This window comes from Rhinatrema bivittatum, chromosome 8, assembly GCF_901001135.1.
Source record: "Rhinatrema bivittatum chromosome 8, aRhiBiv1.1, whole genome shotgun sequence".
Lineage (NCBI taxonomy): Eukaryota > Metazoa > Chordata > Amphibia > Gymnophiona > Rhinatrematidae > Rhinatrema > Rhinatrema bivittatum.
In genome coordinates, this window is record NC_042622.1 from 42,480,159 (window position 1) to 42,492,914 (window position 12,756).

The 12,756-nt window shown below is 49.8% G+C and overlaps 1 protein-coding gene across 2 annotated transcripts in view; it reads right to left on the reverse strand.

Annotated features, from left to right (window-relative positions):
* DDX27 (DEAD-box helicase 27) overlaps positions 1-12,756 on the reverse strand; it is a 75,785-nt gene that overhangs the window by 36,736 nt on the left and 26,293 nt on the right. For both annotated transcript variants that reach the window (XM_029611772.1, XM_029611771.1), the window contains exon 9: positions 35-185. In XM_029611772.1, the coding sequence (XP_029467632.1) occupies positions 35-185 (151 nt within the window). The remainder of the gene's footprint in view (positions 1-34; positions 186-12,756) is intronic.

Below are 12,756 nucleotides of genomic sequence, written 5' to 3' on the forward strand. Positions count from 1 at the left end.
TCTTCTGTAAATACTTTCCCGCACTCCTCCTCACCTGTCTGCCTCATCCAGGATCAGCACCTCGATGCTGCCCAGGTTGAAGGAGGGGCAGTTGTGTAAGTGGTCAATGAGACGGCCAGGAGTGGCAATAAGGATATCAGGTCCAGCACGTAGAGCTGCCTCTTGAGTCTTCACGTCTAAACCACCTAAGGGAAAGAGAGTTCACACAGTTAGGATAGGAAAATTGGTTCTGACCTGCTAGATTTTGTTCCTGGAATACCAAGGATCAGTCCAGACTCCTGGGATTATGTCTCTCTTCCAGCAGATGGAGACAGAGAAAGTTTCACTGGCACATAACCCAGAGTGCCACCTGCAGTCCCTCAGTATTGACCTGCACCCAAGCCAAGATTTGCTCCATAGTAATCCTAATGAAAATGCAAACAAATGTCCCACAAACGAGCAAAGGGAAAAAAAAAATCTAAAACCCCACCTTGAAAGAAAACTCTGCTTCATAACGCCAAACCAGGAGAACAAACTTGAAATCTTAAGCAGCTCTATAGACTATATACAATAGAACCATATTTTAAATACGAGCGGACTCTCTTCCCACACCAGGGCGGGAGTCTGGACTGATCCATGGTATTCTGGGAACGAAAATTAGCAGGTAAAAACCAATTTTCCTTTCCTGTTCATACCCAGATCGGTCCAGGATGTACCCAAGTTTCCCTACTTAGGGTGAGTCTGCGAGAGTCCCACTCGAAGAACACTCGCACCAAAGCCCATAGTCTCTGGGGCTTGGACATCCAAACAATAATGTCTGGCAAAAGTGTGCAACGACTTCCAGGTAGCCGCCCAACAAATTTCTTGTGGCGACACCAGCTGACACTCAGCCCAAGAAGTCACCTGAGACCTGAGTGCGCCATTAATCCCTCCGGGACCAGACACCCCTTACAGATATAAGCCAAGCTTATTACCTCTTTCAACCATGTTGCCTAGGTGGACTTTGAAGCATTCTGCCCCTTTCTTAGTATTGCTCCATAGCACAAAGAGATGGTCAGACACTCAAACTATTGGTGACTGAGGTAACGCAACAAAGCCTACGTCACATTCAAACAATGCAAGTCTCTAGCATGCGGAGTAGACGTGTCCAAATCTGGAAAAGCTGGAAGTTCCACGGACTGAGTTAAATGGAACGCAGAAACAACCTTCTGGAGAGAAAAAAAAAAAAGGTCACCGCCCTCAAAGAAATCCTGGAATCAGAGATCTTCAGAAAAGGTTATCTGCATGATAACGATTTGAGTCATGGGGAGCTGAATAGTAAGTGTAGCCTTTAGAAGTGGAAAATTGAGACCTTTAGATATCTGCAAGATGGAGATCCTCCATCAGGGATTTCAAATTTTTAGTGTGAGATCTAGCTAAAGAGGAGGAGCCCTTTGATGTATCCAAACTAGGGGAAAGAGCCACGTTAAAGTCGCCATCCACTATTATGTTACCAACCGAAGAGGTAAGTAAAATTTCATGTAGTTGCAAAAAAAAAAAACAAACCACAAAACAAAACCTCTCCTTGGTCTCTATTGGGAACGTATACATTAACCAATGTATAGGGAATACTGTTCACTATTATATGTAATATTAAATAAGTATCTTCCCATAGGGTTTTCAATGCTGTGGGTGCATTCACAGATAAAGTTATCGGCTTTGCAACGGGGAGTGGGGGTGGGTGAGGTGTGAAAAACAGTTGTGAAAATTTTGGGGATCCAAAGAGGTATTTGTATCTGCGCATTAACTGTGTTTCTTGGATAAAAGTTGTATCAGCCTTAGACAATTCCAGCTCTCAGAACAAACTTTTTCTCTTATAAGGGGAGTTGAAACCTTTAGCATTAATTGAAATTATTCAAATTGGTGGCATATATACCACAAGGTTATAACCTCTTTAGGAAGCCAATGAATAATTGGCAAGCTATGAACTCCCCAAATATAGAGGGAATGCTAGGAGCCCAATAAGTCCACCCTGTGTCATCTTAGGCTGGCAGGTTATATAATGTAAAAAATTGTTCAGTCTGATCCACTGACAAACATAATATTCAAGAATATTAATGAGAAAAACTATAAGAAAGGTCTGGTGACAAACAGCATCCCAAAATTGAATTCCATCGCCCCCAAAAAAGAGAGATTAACCTGCAATAGCTTCCCGGCAGGCCTTAACCACTAACAGTAGTGGGGGAGTTATCACCGGTGGGATGGGGTCCATACACCACCCAGCAGTTAAACAGTCAGAAAAAAAAAAGAAAAGGCCAAACACTTATGATCATAAAAACCAGAACAAGAACTAGAGAACCAATAAAGAAAAAATTATAGCAATCTGCTTTATAGGTTGCAGCATGTAAGCCTCCAGGGTTCAGTAGCATTGCTCAAGTAGTGCAATGTAGTTACAGTCAGGTAGTTCCCTAACTGGGCAGGGATCCCCCGGAGTGGTGCCGCAGTCTGCTATTGCATTTCCATAGACACTTTCCAAAATGGGGAGAATAGCTCTTGTGGCAGACGATTTAGTTGGTTTCACGGGCATTTTAGAACAAGTAAAGTCTCTCGATGCCAAAATGGAGACTGCTTCATCAGAAGAGTGGATCTTATGGGTAGCTCCTTCTATAGATAAGGAAAGCTCAAATGGGTGCAACCATCTGTATCTTATGTTGTCCTTCCTTAGAAAAGTAGTGACTTCTTTCAGTTCTTGACCAGAACTGCTTGGGAGAGATTTGCAAAGACTGATATGTCTTGTCCTTCCCATTGCCATGTGACCTGCTTTCTAGTAACCTGAGCCACCATTTCTTTAATAGCAAAATTGTGGAAACAGATCACGATATCTCTGCTATGGTTAGCCATGGGAGCTCTCAATGCTCAATGTGCTCTGTCTAGTTTAATATCAGGAGGCTCAAAATCTGCTGCGCCTGATGATGAAGCAAGTAGGTACTTACAGAAGCGAATGATCAAAGTAGCTCTATCCTCAGTCCCACTGAGACTCTGTGAAGCCCCGAAATCGGATGTTGCTTCTTCTTGCTCGATTTTCCAGGTCTGCTAAATTTTCTTCAATAAGCAGATTGTCATCTTACAGCTGGGGAACATGTATCTTTTAGATTTTTAGCCAGCTCTACCTGATGATCCAGACGAGTGTCTATTTCATCTACACAATGGCCCATTGATGCAATTTCCTTGTGGATTTCCTCCATGCGAACATTCATTTCCTGACAGTATGATTTGATGTCCTTCAATTTTGAATCTACTCGTAAAACTCCACGTGGGTTGGAAGGTCAGATTCTGGGTTCTTAGTAGTGTCAGAAGTGATCAGGACTCCTTCAGGGCCTACAGTGTCGGTGCCATCTTCGCTGACTCGTTCAACTCTAGCTGATATCCTCTGACAGAATGTTGCTGTCTTTTTGAAAAGAGAAGCGGCAAAAGTCGACATTTTTTCGTTTGGCAGCCATGGCTTTGTATCCTGGAGCTCGCTGGTTGGTAGGAACGCCGATTTTATTGAGTGATGGCTTAGATGAGGGGAGATTTGCTTGGTGGTGGAAGAAGCGCTGGAGCCATACTGCCATCTCCGCCGATAACATCACTTCCCCCCGAGCTTTGAAGTGGTCGAATGTATGCCTTCGCCCATGGCACCACTTCCAGGATTGCTGCCATCAAACCGAAAACTTGGAGATAGCTCCACACCGGTTGGAGGCTTGAGATTGCTCTTATCCAGGTTCACTAATCAATCCAGTGCCTGAAGCAAAGAGGTTGGTCACACGAAGACTCTCTTCCAAGGATTTGGCCTAGATCAACCAGTCGTCCAAGTACGGTGCACCAGGATTCCTCTTTTCTCAATGCTGCCGCTACGACCACCATAATCTTGGAAAATGTTCTAGGGGCGATGGCTAGGCCAAAGAGCAGTGCCCGGAACTAATGATGACACCCAATCCCTCAAAGCATAAGAAACGGTGTTCTTGACAGGCTGGAATATGTAGGTAGGCTTCGAATAGGTCCAGGGAGGTTAAGAACTCTCCCGATTGTTCCACCATTATCACGGAGCATTATGTTTCAAGCAGAAATGATTCTCTCGGAGATGTCTGTTGACTCTTGAGGTCCAGGATGGGAGGGAAAGGAACCTTCCTTCCTGGGTATGATGAAATAGATTAAATAATGTCCTGTATTTTCCTGGGGTGCAGGTACTGGGAATACAGCCTTCAACCCAAGAAGCCTTAAAAGAGTAGTCTCCACTGCTTGCTTATTGTGCTGGGCGTGGCAAGGAAACATCATGAATACGTCCCGATGAGTGCTATGAAATTCTGGCACATATCCTTCTTGTATGACTTCCAGTACCCATTTGATAGGGATGAACCTGAACTCGAGCCTGCCCCTCTCTTGGGCTGTCGACTACAAAAGGACTGAGACCTCAGAAATGTCAGGTATCTGTAGGAGCAAAAACGTTGGGAGCCCCTGGATCCGCTCCTCATAGGCGAGGGGCGCTCTAACTGCTTCCTCTTATCTTCTGGTAGCCAGGGGACTAGAGATTTGCCCTATTTACTGGCCAACTTTTCCAATTCACTTCCGAAAAGGCGTGAACCTTTAAAGGGCATCTTTGTGAGACTGGTCTTAGAGGTTGCGTCTGCTGACCAATTCCGCAGCCATAGCTGAAGCCACTCCTCTGGCCGAAGTATGGACTAGATCTGAACCCGCGTCCACTATAAAAGCAGCGAGTTCCATAACCGCTGTGGAATTCACCCTCAAGGGTGAATTCCTGAGAGAGAAGTAGGCACGAACAAGTTACCAGGGCACAACAAGAAACAATCTGCAAGGTCGCTGCTACTGTGTCAAAGGCCTGTTTAAGGATGGACTCCATCCATCTGTCGTGTGCATCCTTTAAGGCTGCTCCCTCCTTCCACTGGGATAGTTGTTCGCTTAGAGACAGCACAGACCAGTGCATCCACTTTAGGGAAATGCAAACGCTCTCTCACTGCCAGATCCAGTGGGTATAGAGCTTCTAATGCTCGTCCCCCTTTAAAACTTGCTTCTGGGGCATCCCATTCCAGGTCAAGCAATTGCTGGATGGCTTCCAGTACTGGAAAGTAGCAACCAGTACTGGAAGCCAGTAGGGAGATCAAAATGGGATTCTTCTTAATTTTAGTCATAGAATCGGTCCCAGGGACTCCCAGCATCTTCAGGGTCTGGGAAACCAAGGCCGGCAATTCGTTTCTATGAAAAAAACGCAACATGGTTCGATACAGTTCCAACCCAGGGGGAATTTCCCCTTCTTCCAAGGGGTCTGGATTGTCCTCTTCATCTGAGCCATCAAATGCCCTTGGTAAGGCGAGGCATTCCTAGAGGTCTGCCGATAGGACTGGGAGAGGAAGAGCTTACTGGCTTGAGGTTGCACCTGGACAGGGGCAAGCTAGGTAGTAAACTGCGCCTATATGAAGGCTTGTAGACCCTGGAAAAATTCCACACAAGAGAAGGCACCTGGGTCCATGCCTAGGCAAGGAGACACTGGGGTAGGAGTCATTGAATATTCCTCTCTCATGGATGACCCAGTCAGTGGAGTACTCAGATTCAGGGTACTTCCAGTTAAGGCTGTGGCTAACCCATTCTCTGAATGGGAGTTGCTGGGCTTAGCAAAGTCCGGAGAGGCCAACTCTCCTTGGGCTTCCTCACAGTGCTGACATAATTTGGAATCCAGGTCAGACTGTGCAGCCCTAATATGACAAGCAGAGCACTTCTGTTTCTTGGCTGCCGGCGCCATTGGCGGCAGTAAATGAAAATTATTCCTTACCTGCTAATTTTCATTCCTGTAGTACCATGGATCAGTCCAGACGGTGGATTATGTCCCCCATCCAGCAGATGGAGTCAGACAAAGCTTCAGAGGGTGCTACCTTATACGCCACTGCACCCTCTGCTGCTCTTCAGTAATGAGAATATCAAAGCAAGAGACACAGAGAAGGATGGATTAAGTCTATCAAACACTGGTAACGTCAAACAGTGTAAAACGGAACATGTAGAACCTGATGCCGAAAGGCATGCTACAACAGTTGCAAACGACAAAACTTGCAGAAAGAGAAAGAAAACGTTCCCATAAGAGAGAAACAACTGCAGAGATCAGATAAAAGATACACCAAGCAAGGAAGTCGAGCAGTAGATCCCAAATAATTATTCCAGCCATACTTAGGGAGGGCATCTGGACTGATCCATGGTACTACAGGAACGAAAATTAGCAGGTAAGGAATAATTTTCATTTCCCTGTACGTACCAGGATCAGTCCAGATGGTGGGATGTACCAAAGCTTCCCTACTTTGGGTGGGCCCTGGATAGACCTGCTCGAAGGACCCTGTCACCTAGGGAACCAAAGGAGGGCAATGGAAGGTGCAAGCGATAGTGTCTAATAAAGGTGTGCAACAATTTCCAGATGGCCGCCCGGCAAATCTCCTGTGTAGAGACGGACTGGCTCTCTGCCCAGGACGTTGCTTGAGATCGCAGAGAATGGGCTCGGACACCCAACGGGGGTTGTCGTCGGGCTTCGACATACGCCGTCCGAATACCGTCTTTGAGCCAGCGAGCGATCGTTGACTTTCTGGCTTTGCATCCCTTTTTGAGGCCATGCCAAAGGACAAATAGATGATCCGACAGACGAAATTGATTAGTGACCTCCAGGTAATGGATCAGGATGCGCTTGACATCGAGCTTACGGAGGTCACGGGACTCATCAGCGGAAAACGAGGGGAGCTCCACAGTTTGATTCAGGTGAAATGCGGAGACCACCTTAGGAAGAAAAGAGGGCACCGTGCGCAAGGAGACACCCGAATCCGTGAACCGAAGGTAGGGCTCCCTACAGGAGAGCGCCTGGAGTTCAGAAACCCAAATGGCAGAACAGATGGCCACAAGGAAAACCCGTCTTGAGTGTGAGATCTTTGAGGGTGGCGCCACGTAGAGGCTCAAAGGGAAGACCTCCCAAAATCCGTAAGACCAAGCTGAGGCTCCAGGAAGGACAAGGAGCCTGAAGCGGAGGCTTTAGGTGCTTCACCCCCTTGAGGAACCGTACGATATCCAGGTGAGCTGAAAGGGTAATTCCATCCTGTCGATGAACCAAGGACCAGAGTGCAGAGACCTGAACTTTTAGGGAGTTGTAGGTTAGGCCCTTTTCCAGGCCCACCTGGAGGAACAAAAGAATTTGCGGGACCGCGGCAAAGCTGAATGAGAAGAGCACCAGGATTCGAAAACTTTCCACACTCGAATATAAGCGAGGGATGTAGACATCTTCAGAGCCTTGAGAAGGGTTGAAACTACGGCCTCCGGGTATCCCTGGCATCTTAGACGGCACCTCTCAAAAGCCAGGTTGCAAGACAGAAGCGATCTGCTTGGTCGAAAAATACTGGACCTTGATGAAGTAGCCACTGGAGATGGCAGAGGTGGAGAGGGCCGTCCACTGCCAGGTTGATCAGATCCATGAACCACGGACGGCGGGGCCATTCCGGCACCACCAGAACCACCGGACCCCGGTGGAAACACGTAGAGGAGAAGGTGACTTGGCCATGGGAGCACTAACGCTTCCACTCCTTCCACGCCATGCTCTCTTCTGCGACTGAAGAACCGCGCCACTTTTGCATTGTGGGAGGTGGCCATGAGATCCAGGTGAGGGGTCCCCCAACGCTGAATGAGGAGCTGCATCGCGTCCTCGGAGAGTTCCCATTCCCCTGGATCGAGACGTTGTCGGCTCAGGAAGTCCGCCTGTACGTTGTCTACTGCGATGTGAGAGGCCGCCAGCCTGGAGAGGTGAATCTCCGCCCAGGCCAGCAGCCCTTCCATTTCCAGGGAGACATGGAGACTTCTCGTTCCTCCCTGATGATTGATGTACACTACAGTAGTGGCGTTGTCCGAGAGGATTCTACCTGCCCAATGATGGATGAGAGGGAGGAAACTTCTCAGCACCAGGCAAACCGCTCTGGTTTCCAAGCGATTGATTGGCCATGTGGATTGAGCCCTTGTCCACTGTCCCTGGACCGAGCTCGATTGGGAGACTGCTCCCCAGCCGGAGAGACTGGCATCCATGGTTACCACCACCCAGTCCGGGATGTCCAAGGACATTCCCTGCGCCAGGTGAAATGGGTCGAGCCACCACCGCAGGCTGTCTCTGGCGGGTTGCGGGAGTGGGAGGATGGCTTGAAACTCTTGCGATAATGGTTTCCAACGGGAGAGTAACGCTCTTTGTAGCGACCGCAGATGCGCAAAAGCCCAGGGTATGAGGTCGATCGTGGAAGCCATGGATCCCAGGATCTGGAGGTAATCCCAAGCCGTGGCCAACAAGAGGCAAGTGAAGTGTTGGACCTGTGTCAAGAGCGCCTGGGCGAAATCCAGCCTAAGGAAGACTTTGCCTGTCGCTGTGTCGAAACGTGCCCCCAGGAAGTCCAGTGACTGCGACGGAATAAGTCTGCTGTTGGTGTAGTTGATAACACAGCCAAGGGATTGTAAGAGCTGAACCACTCTGGTGACTGCCTGCTGACCTTGGAGCAAGGACTTCGCTCGAATGAGCCAGTCGTCCAGATACAGGTGAACCAGAATTCCCTCCTTGCAGAGAGCTGCCGCCACCACTATCATGACCTTTGTGAACGTGCGGGGGGCGGTCGCCAGACCGAAGGGTAGCGCCTGGAACTGAAAATGCTGTCCTAGGATCTTGAAGCGCAGGGAACGCTGATGCGCCTTGCAGATGGGGATGTGAGGATAAGCTTCCGTCAGATCCAAAGAGGCGAGGAATTCCCCCTGAAGAACCTCCGCAATCAGAGCACAGGGTCTCCATTCTGAAGTGCGGGACCTTGAGCGACTTGTTGATCAGCTTGAGGTCCAGAATTGGTCAGAAAGAACCCTCCTTCTTGGGGACCACAAAGTAGACTGAATAATGTCCCGAGCCCAGCTCCGCAGGAGGTACTGGGATGATTGCCCCCAAAGCCAGGAGTCTGTTGAGGGTCTGCTGTACAATAGCCTGCTTTTGGACTGAGCCGCAGGGAGAGAAGAGAAATCTATCTCTTGGGGGTCGAGCAAAATCCAATGCATAGCCATGCCTTAGAATATCGAGGACCCACCGATCAGACGTGATTCGTGCACACTCCTTGTAGAAGAGAGAAATCCGGCCCCCTATCCTGGGCGTCGGGGAGTGGGCCAGCCTAGCATCATTGTGGGGGCTTGGAAGAGGCAGCTTGTGCCATCCCGTCCCTTGCTGGCCTGCAGCCTCGAAAGGGACGGGTCGAAGACTGAGAGCGAGAAGAGGGCGTCTTAGGTGTCGTCTGTCTGGAGGTGTGGAAGTGACTGACTGCGGAACCGGCTTCTGGTAGTCCGCGGCCGATCTTCTGGGAGCCTATGTACTGTGTTTTCTCCGAGGGATTTGATGATCTGGTCCAGATCATCCCAAATAAGAATTTCCCTTTGAAGGGCAGGGATCCCAACTGCGTCTTGGAAGAAGAGTCCGCTGACCAGTTGCGGAGCCGAGACCGCCAGCACTCGGAGGAGGTCATAAAGTGCATCTGCCCCGTAGGCAATAACTGCCTCCAAACGGTCTGCCTGATGCGCATCCTCAGGAGGGAATTCTTGTGAGGTGAGGAGCTGCTGTACCCAGAGGAGTCCCGCTCTTTGTGCCAGCGAGCTACAGATGGTCGCCCGGACCCTCAGCGCGGAGACCTCGAATACTTGCTTGAGGTAGACCTCTAGCTTCCTGTCTTGTAGGTCCCGGAGTGCTGTGCCTCCCGTAACCGGAATCGTGGTTCGCTTTGTGACTGCCGACACCACGGAGACCACTTTCGGAACTTTAAGCAGTTCTAGGAAATCCTCCGGGAGAGGATATATAGTTTGTCCATCGCCCTGCTGACCTTGAGGGAGGCTTCGAGCGAATCCCATTCCCTGGCTAAGAGCTGTAGAAAGGTAGGATGAGTTGGAAAAGCCCTGCCCGGAGGGTGAAGCCCTACCAAGACGGGGTCCCCCTTCTTCCCCGACGGAGTGGGACCAAGTGGATCCGGCGGTGGTTCAATATACAGTTCCTGTAGGATGTGGGGAATAAGAGAGTGTCCAACTCGTCCCTTTGGAAAATTCGTAACACTCTGGGATTGTCCCCTTCCATTTGCGATGCTAGTAGTGGGATCCTGGGGGTGGTCCAAGGACGGGTTTGGCACCTGATCTACCCCCCCTCCCCCGCTGGGGGGAGGAACAAGCACAACCGAGAAGGCCCCGGAGGGACCCACACCCCTGGGGCACCTACTTCCTGAGAGACTCTCCCAGGTGGAGGATCAGCCATCCGAGGGACCTTGGGCGGTGGGGGTCCAGGGAGAGCATCCGAAAGTTGTGACATCCTGGCCAGATAGGCATTGTACATTAGGAGCACAAAATCTGTCAAAAACGGGGGCGGGCCCAAAGGGGGTAGAAACGCAGGATCCCCCGCGGACATGCCAGGCTCCAGGAGAGAAACCGGTGTTAGAATCGGAGGAAACAACACCCCGATGTCGTCTGTCGTGTGAGGTATCGGTGCCGGGCCCACCGGCTCCTTCTCCAAAATGGCCGCCGTTCCCACACTAGGCAGGATTGGGGCATGCCTCTGTCGATGAGATCGCACCTGGCTTCACGGAGCTGAATTTCCCGTCGGCTGCAAGGTGCCCTCCCCCCCCCCCAGGGAGGCACCTCGTGCTGATCCCCTCACGGGAGAGCTGGGACCTGGGCTCTCCACAAGCCGAGCATCAGAAGGCCCTCGGCATGATCAGGATGGGGGGGGGGGGGGAGGGGGCGGCCCCAAGGAAAGAGGTAAGTATCGCCGCGGGGAGCGGGAAAGAACGACCTCCCCTGCCTAAATCCACCTACCCAAGGGGCTCCTGCTCCCTTCTGAAAAGCGCTGCAGAGGAATGTGACCTCTCTGCAGCTGGCAGCCCCGGGGAATGCGTGTCTCGGGGCCGCAGGTCGAAGCGTGGCAATGGGGGGGGGGGGGGGGAAGAGGTTGAAAACCTCCAACATGCACCCCCTGATGGTTTGTAATTCAGAACTAACCTGAGGAGAAAATGCCCACAAATACACTTACCCCGTACCGGAGTGGCAAGGAGGCAGGAAGGACAGACAGAGAGAGAGAGAGAGAGAGAGAGAGAGAGAAAGGACCACTTTGTCTGCAAGCCTGAAACCAAAAGGTCTCTCGGTATTTTTTTTTTTTTTTTTTAACTGGAGAGCTTGATCCATCAAGAAGCTTCACAGAGAAAATTATAAAGGAAACAAGTACACTGACAATGTACTGGGGAATCAAAGATTCCCCTGCTCCTATCTGCTGGAGTCAGAAAGACACTGAAGAGCAGCAGAGGGTGCAGTGGCTTATAAGGTAACACCCTCCGAAGCTTTGTCTGACTCCATCTGCTGGACGGGGGACATAACCCACCGACTGGACTGATCCTGGTATGTACAGGGAACTGCATGTTCTATCGGCTCGCGCTTAAAAACTTTTTTTTATGTGTACAGATTTCGAGTGCCTAGGTTGGCGTGGCGATTCAATGCGCATACACAGCCCATGCACCTGGCTGTTCCTGGTTCTACGCTTAGAAGTTGTGTGCACGATGTGTGCACAGAGCTGAAGCACTGTGCATCCCGACGTTCTATGGAGGCAATACTGAATGCACAAAGACACGTGCAAGATGGCGCCACCGCAACCTACCATGCGGTGTGCAGACCAAACCAAAAGCGGGGCCTAACCCACCGGGGCCATTCAACCTGTTCAGAAGCCCACTTCCCCTTACCCCAATGGGATCAGGAAAGATATTGATATGGTGCGCCAAGCAAGGAGAGTGGAGGAAGTCTTACTGAAACTCCTCCAAATGTCTCTGAATTGGGAGGTAAATCTTTTTTTTTTTTTTAAACTTACCTGGGCTCAGTGCTTACCAGCTGACTATAGAGATGGTCTCTGGCTGCAAGGGAGGGCTTTGGCCATCACCACCGTGCTCAGCTTCCTGCACCCGCTGCCTTTCAGCTGCTTAAGCAGCAAAGTCACACCCCTGAGGGATCTCTGAAATCACCTCAGGAATTCTCAACTGGGGGAGGGACCTTTATGTTATCACCACAGGAGAGCGGGGCTCAATTTTCCTTCAATTTAGAAAGTAGAATTTCTCCTTCCAAAAAGTACAGCAATCCCTTAGGGAGAAGTACATCCACCATCTGCTGGAGATGGAGAATATTGGATGGCTGAGGTCCTGCAGGAGTGTATGTAGGGTGATGTCAGCTTTGAAATCTGACTCCATCTCCATCTGCTGGCAGGGGAGCATAACCCACTAATCCTGAGTCCATCTGCTTACACACTACGAAAACAAGGATTTTACCCCTCCTTCCTAATAGAGATGCTGGAGGCAAAAAATGAAGTCAAAATACTAATGCACATGGGAAAAGCACAGAGAATCCTGAGAAGTGGGGAAGCTGACATAAAGCCAGGGAATGGAGTGAGATCTGCAGTCTGGAAGCAGGAAGAGAAAATGGATAGACTAGATGGACCCAGTGGTCATCATATTCTATGTCTGCCCTCCTGACCCCTGTGTGATCAATGAAGGGGACCAATCATACTAAACCTGCCCATTCATGTCCTGATCGTAGAGGACAGAAAAGGATAGGTTTCAAGGAATTTGAACCTTACAGAGGCAGTTCTCAGAGAGCCAGGATCTGATCTTATTTACATCTAACCTTAAAATACTAGTTTCGTTTTATTATGGACTTTTATTTAAAGCAAGTCATGATAAAAAAGCCTAATGA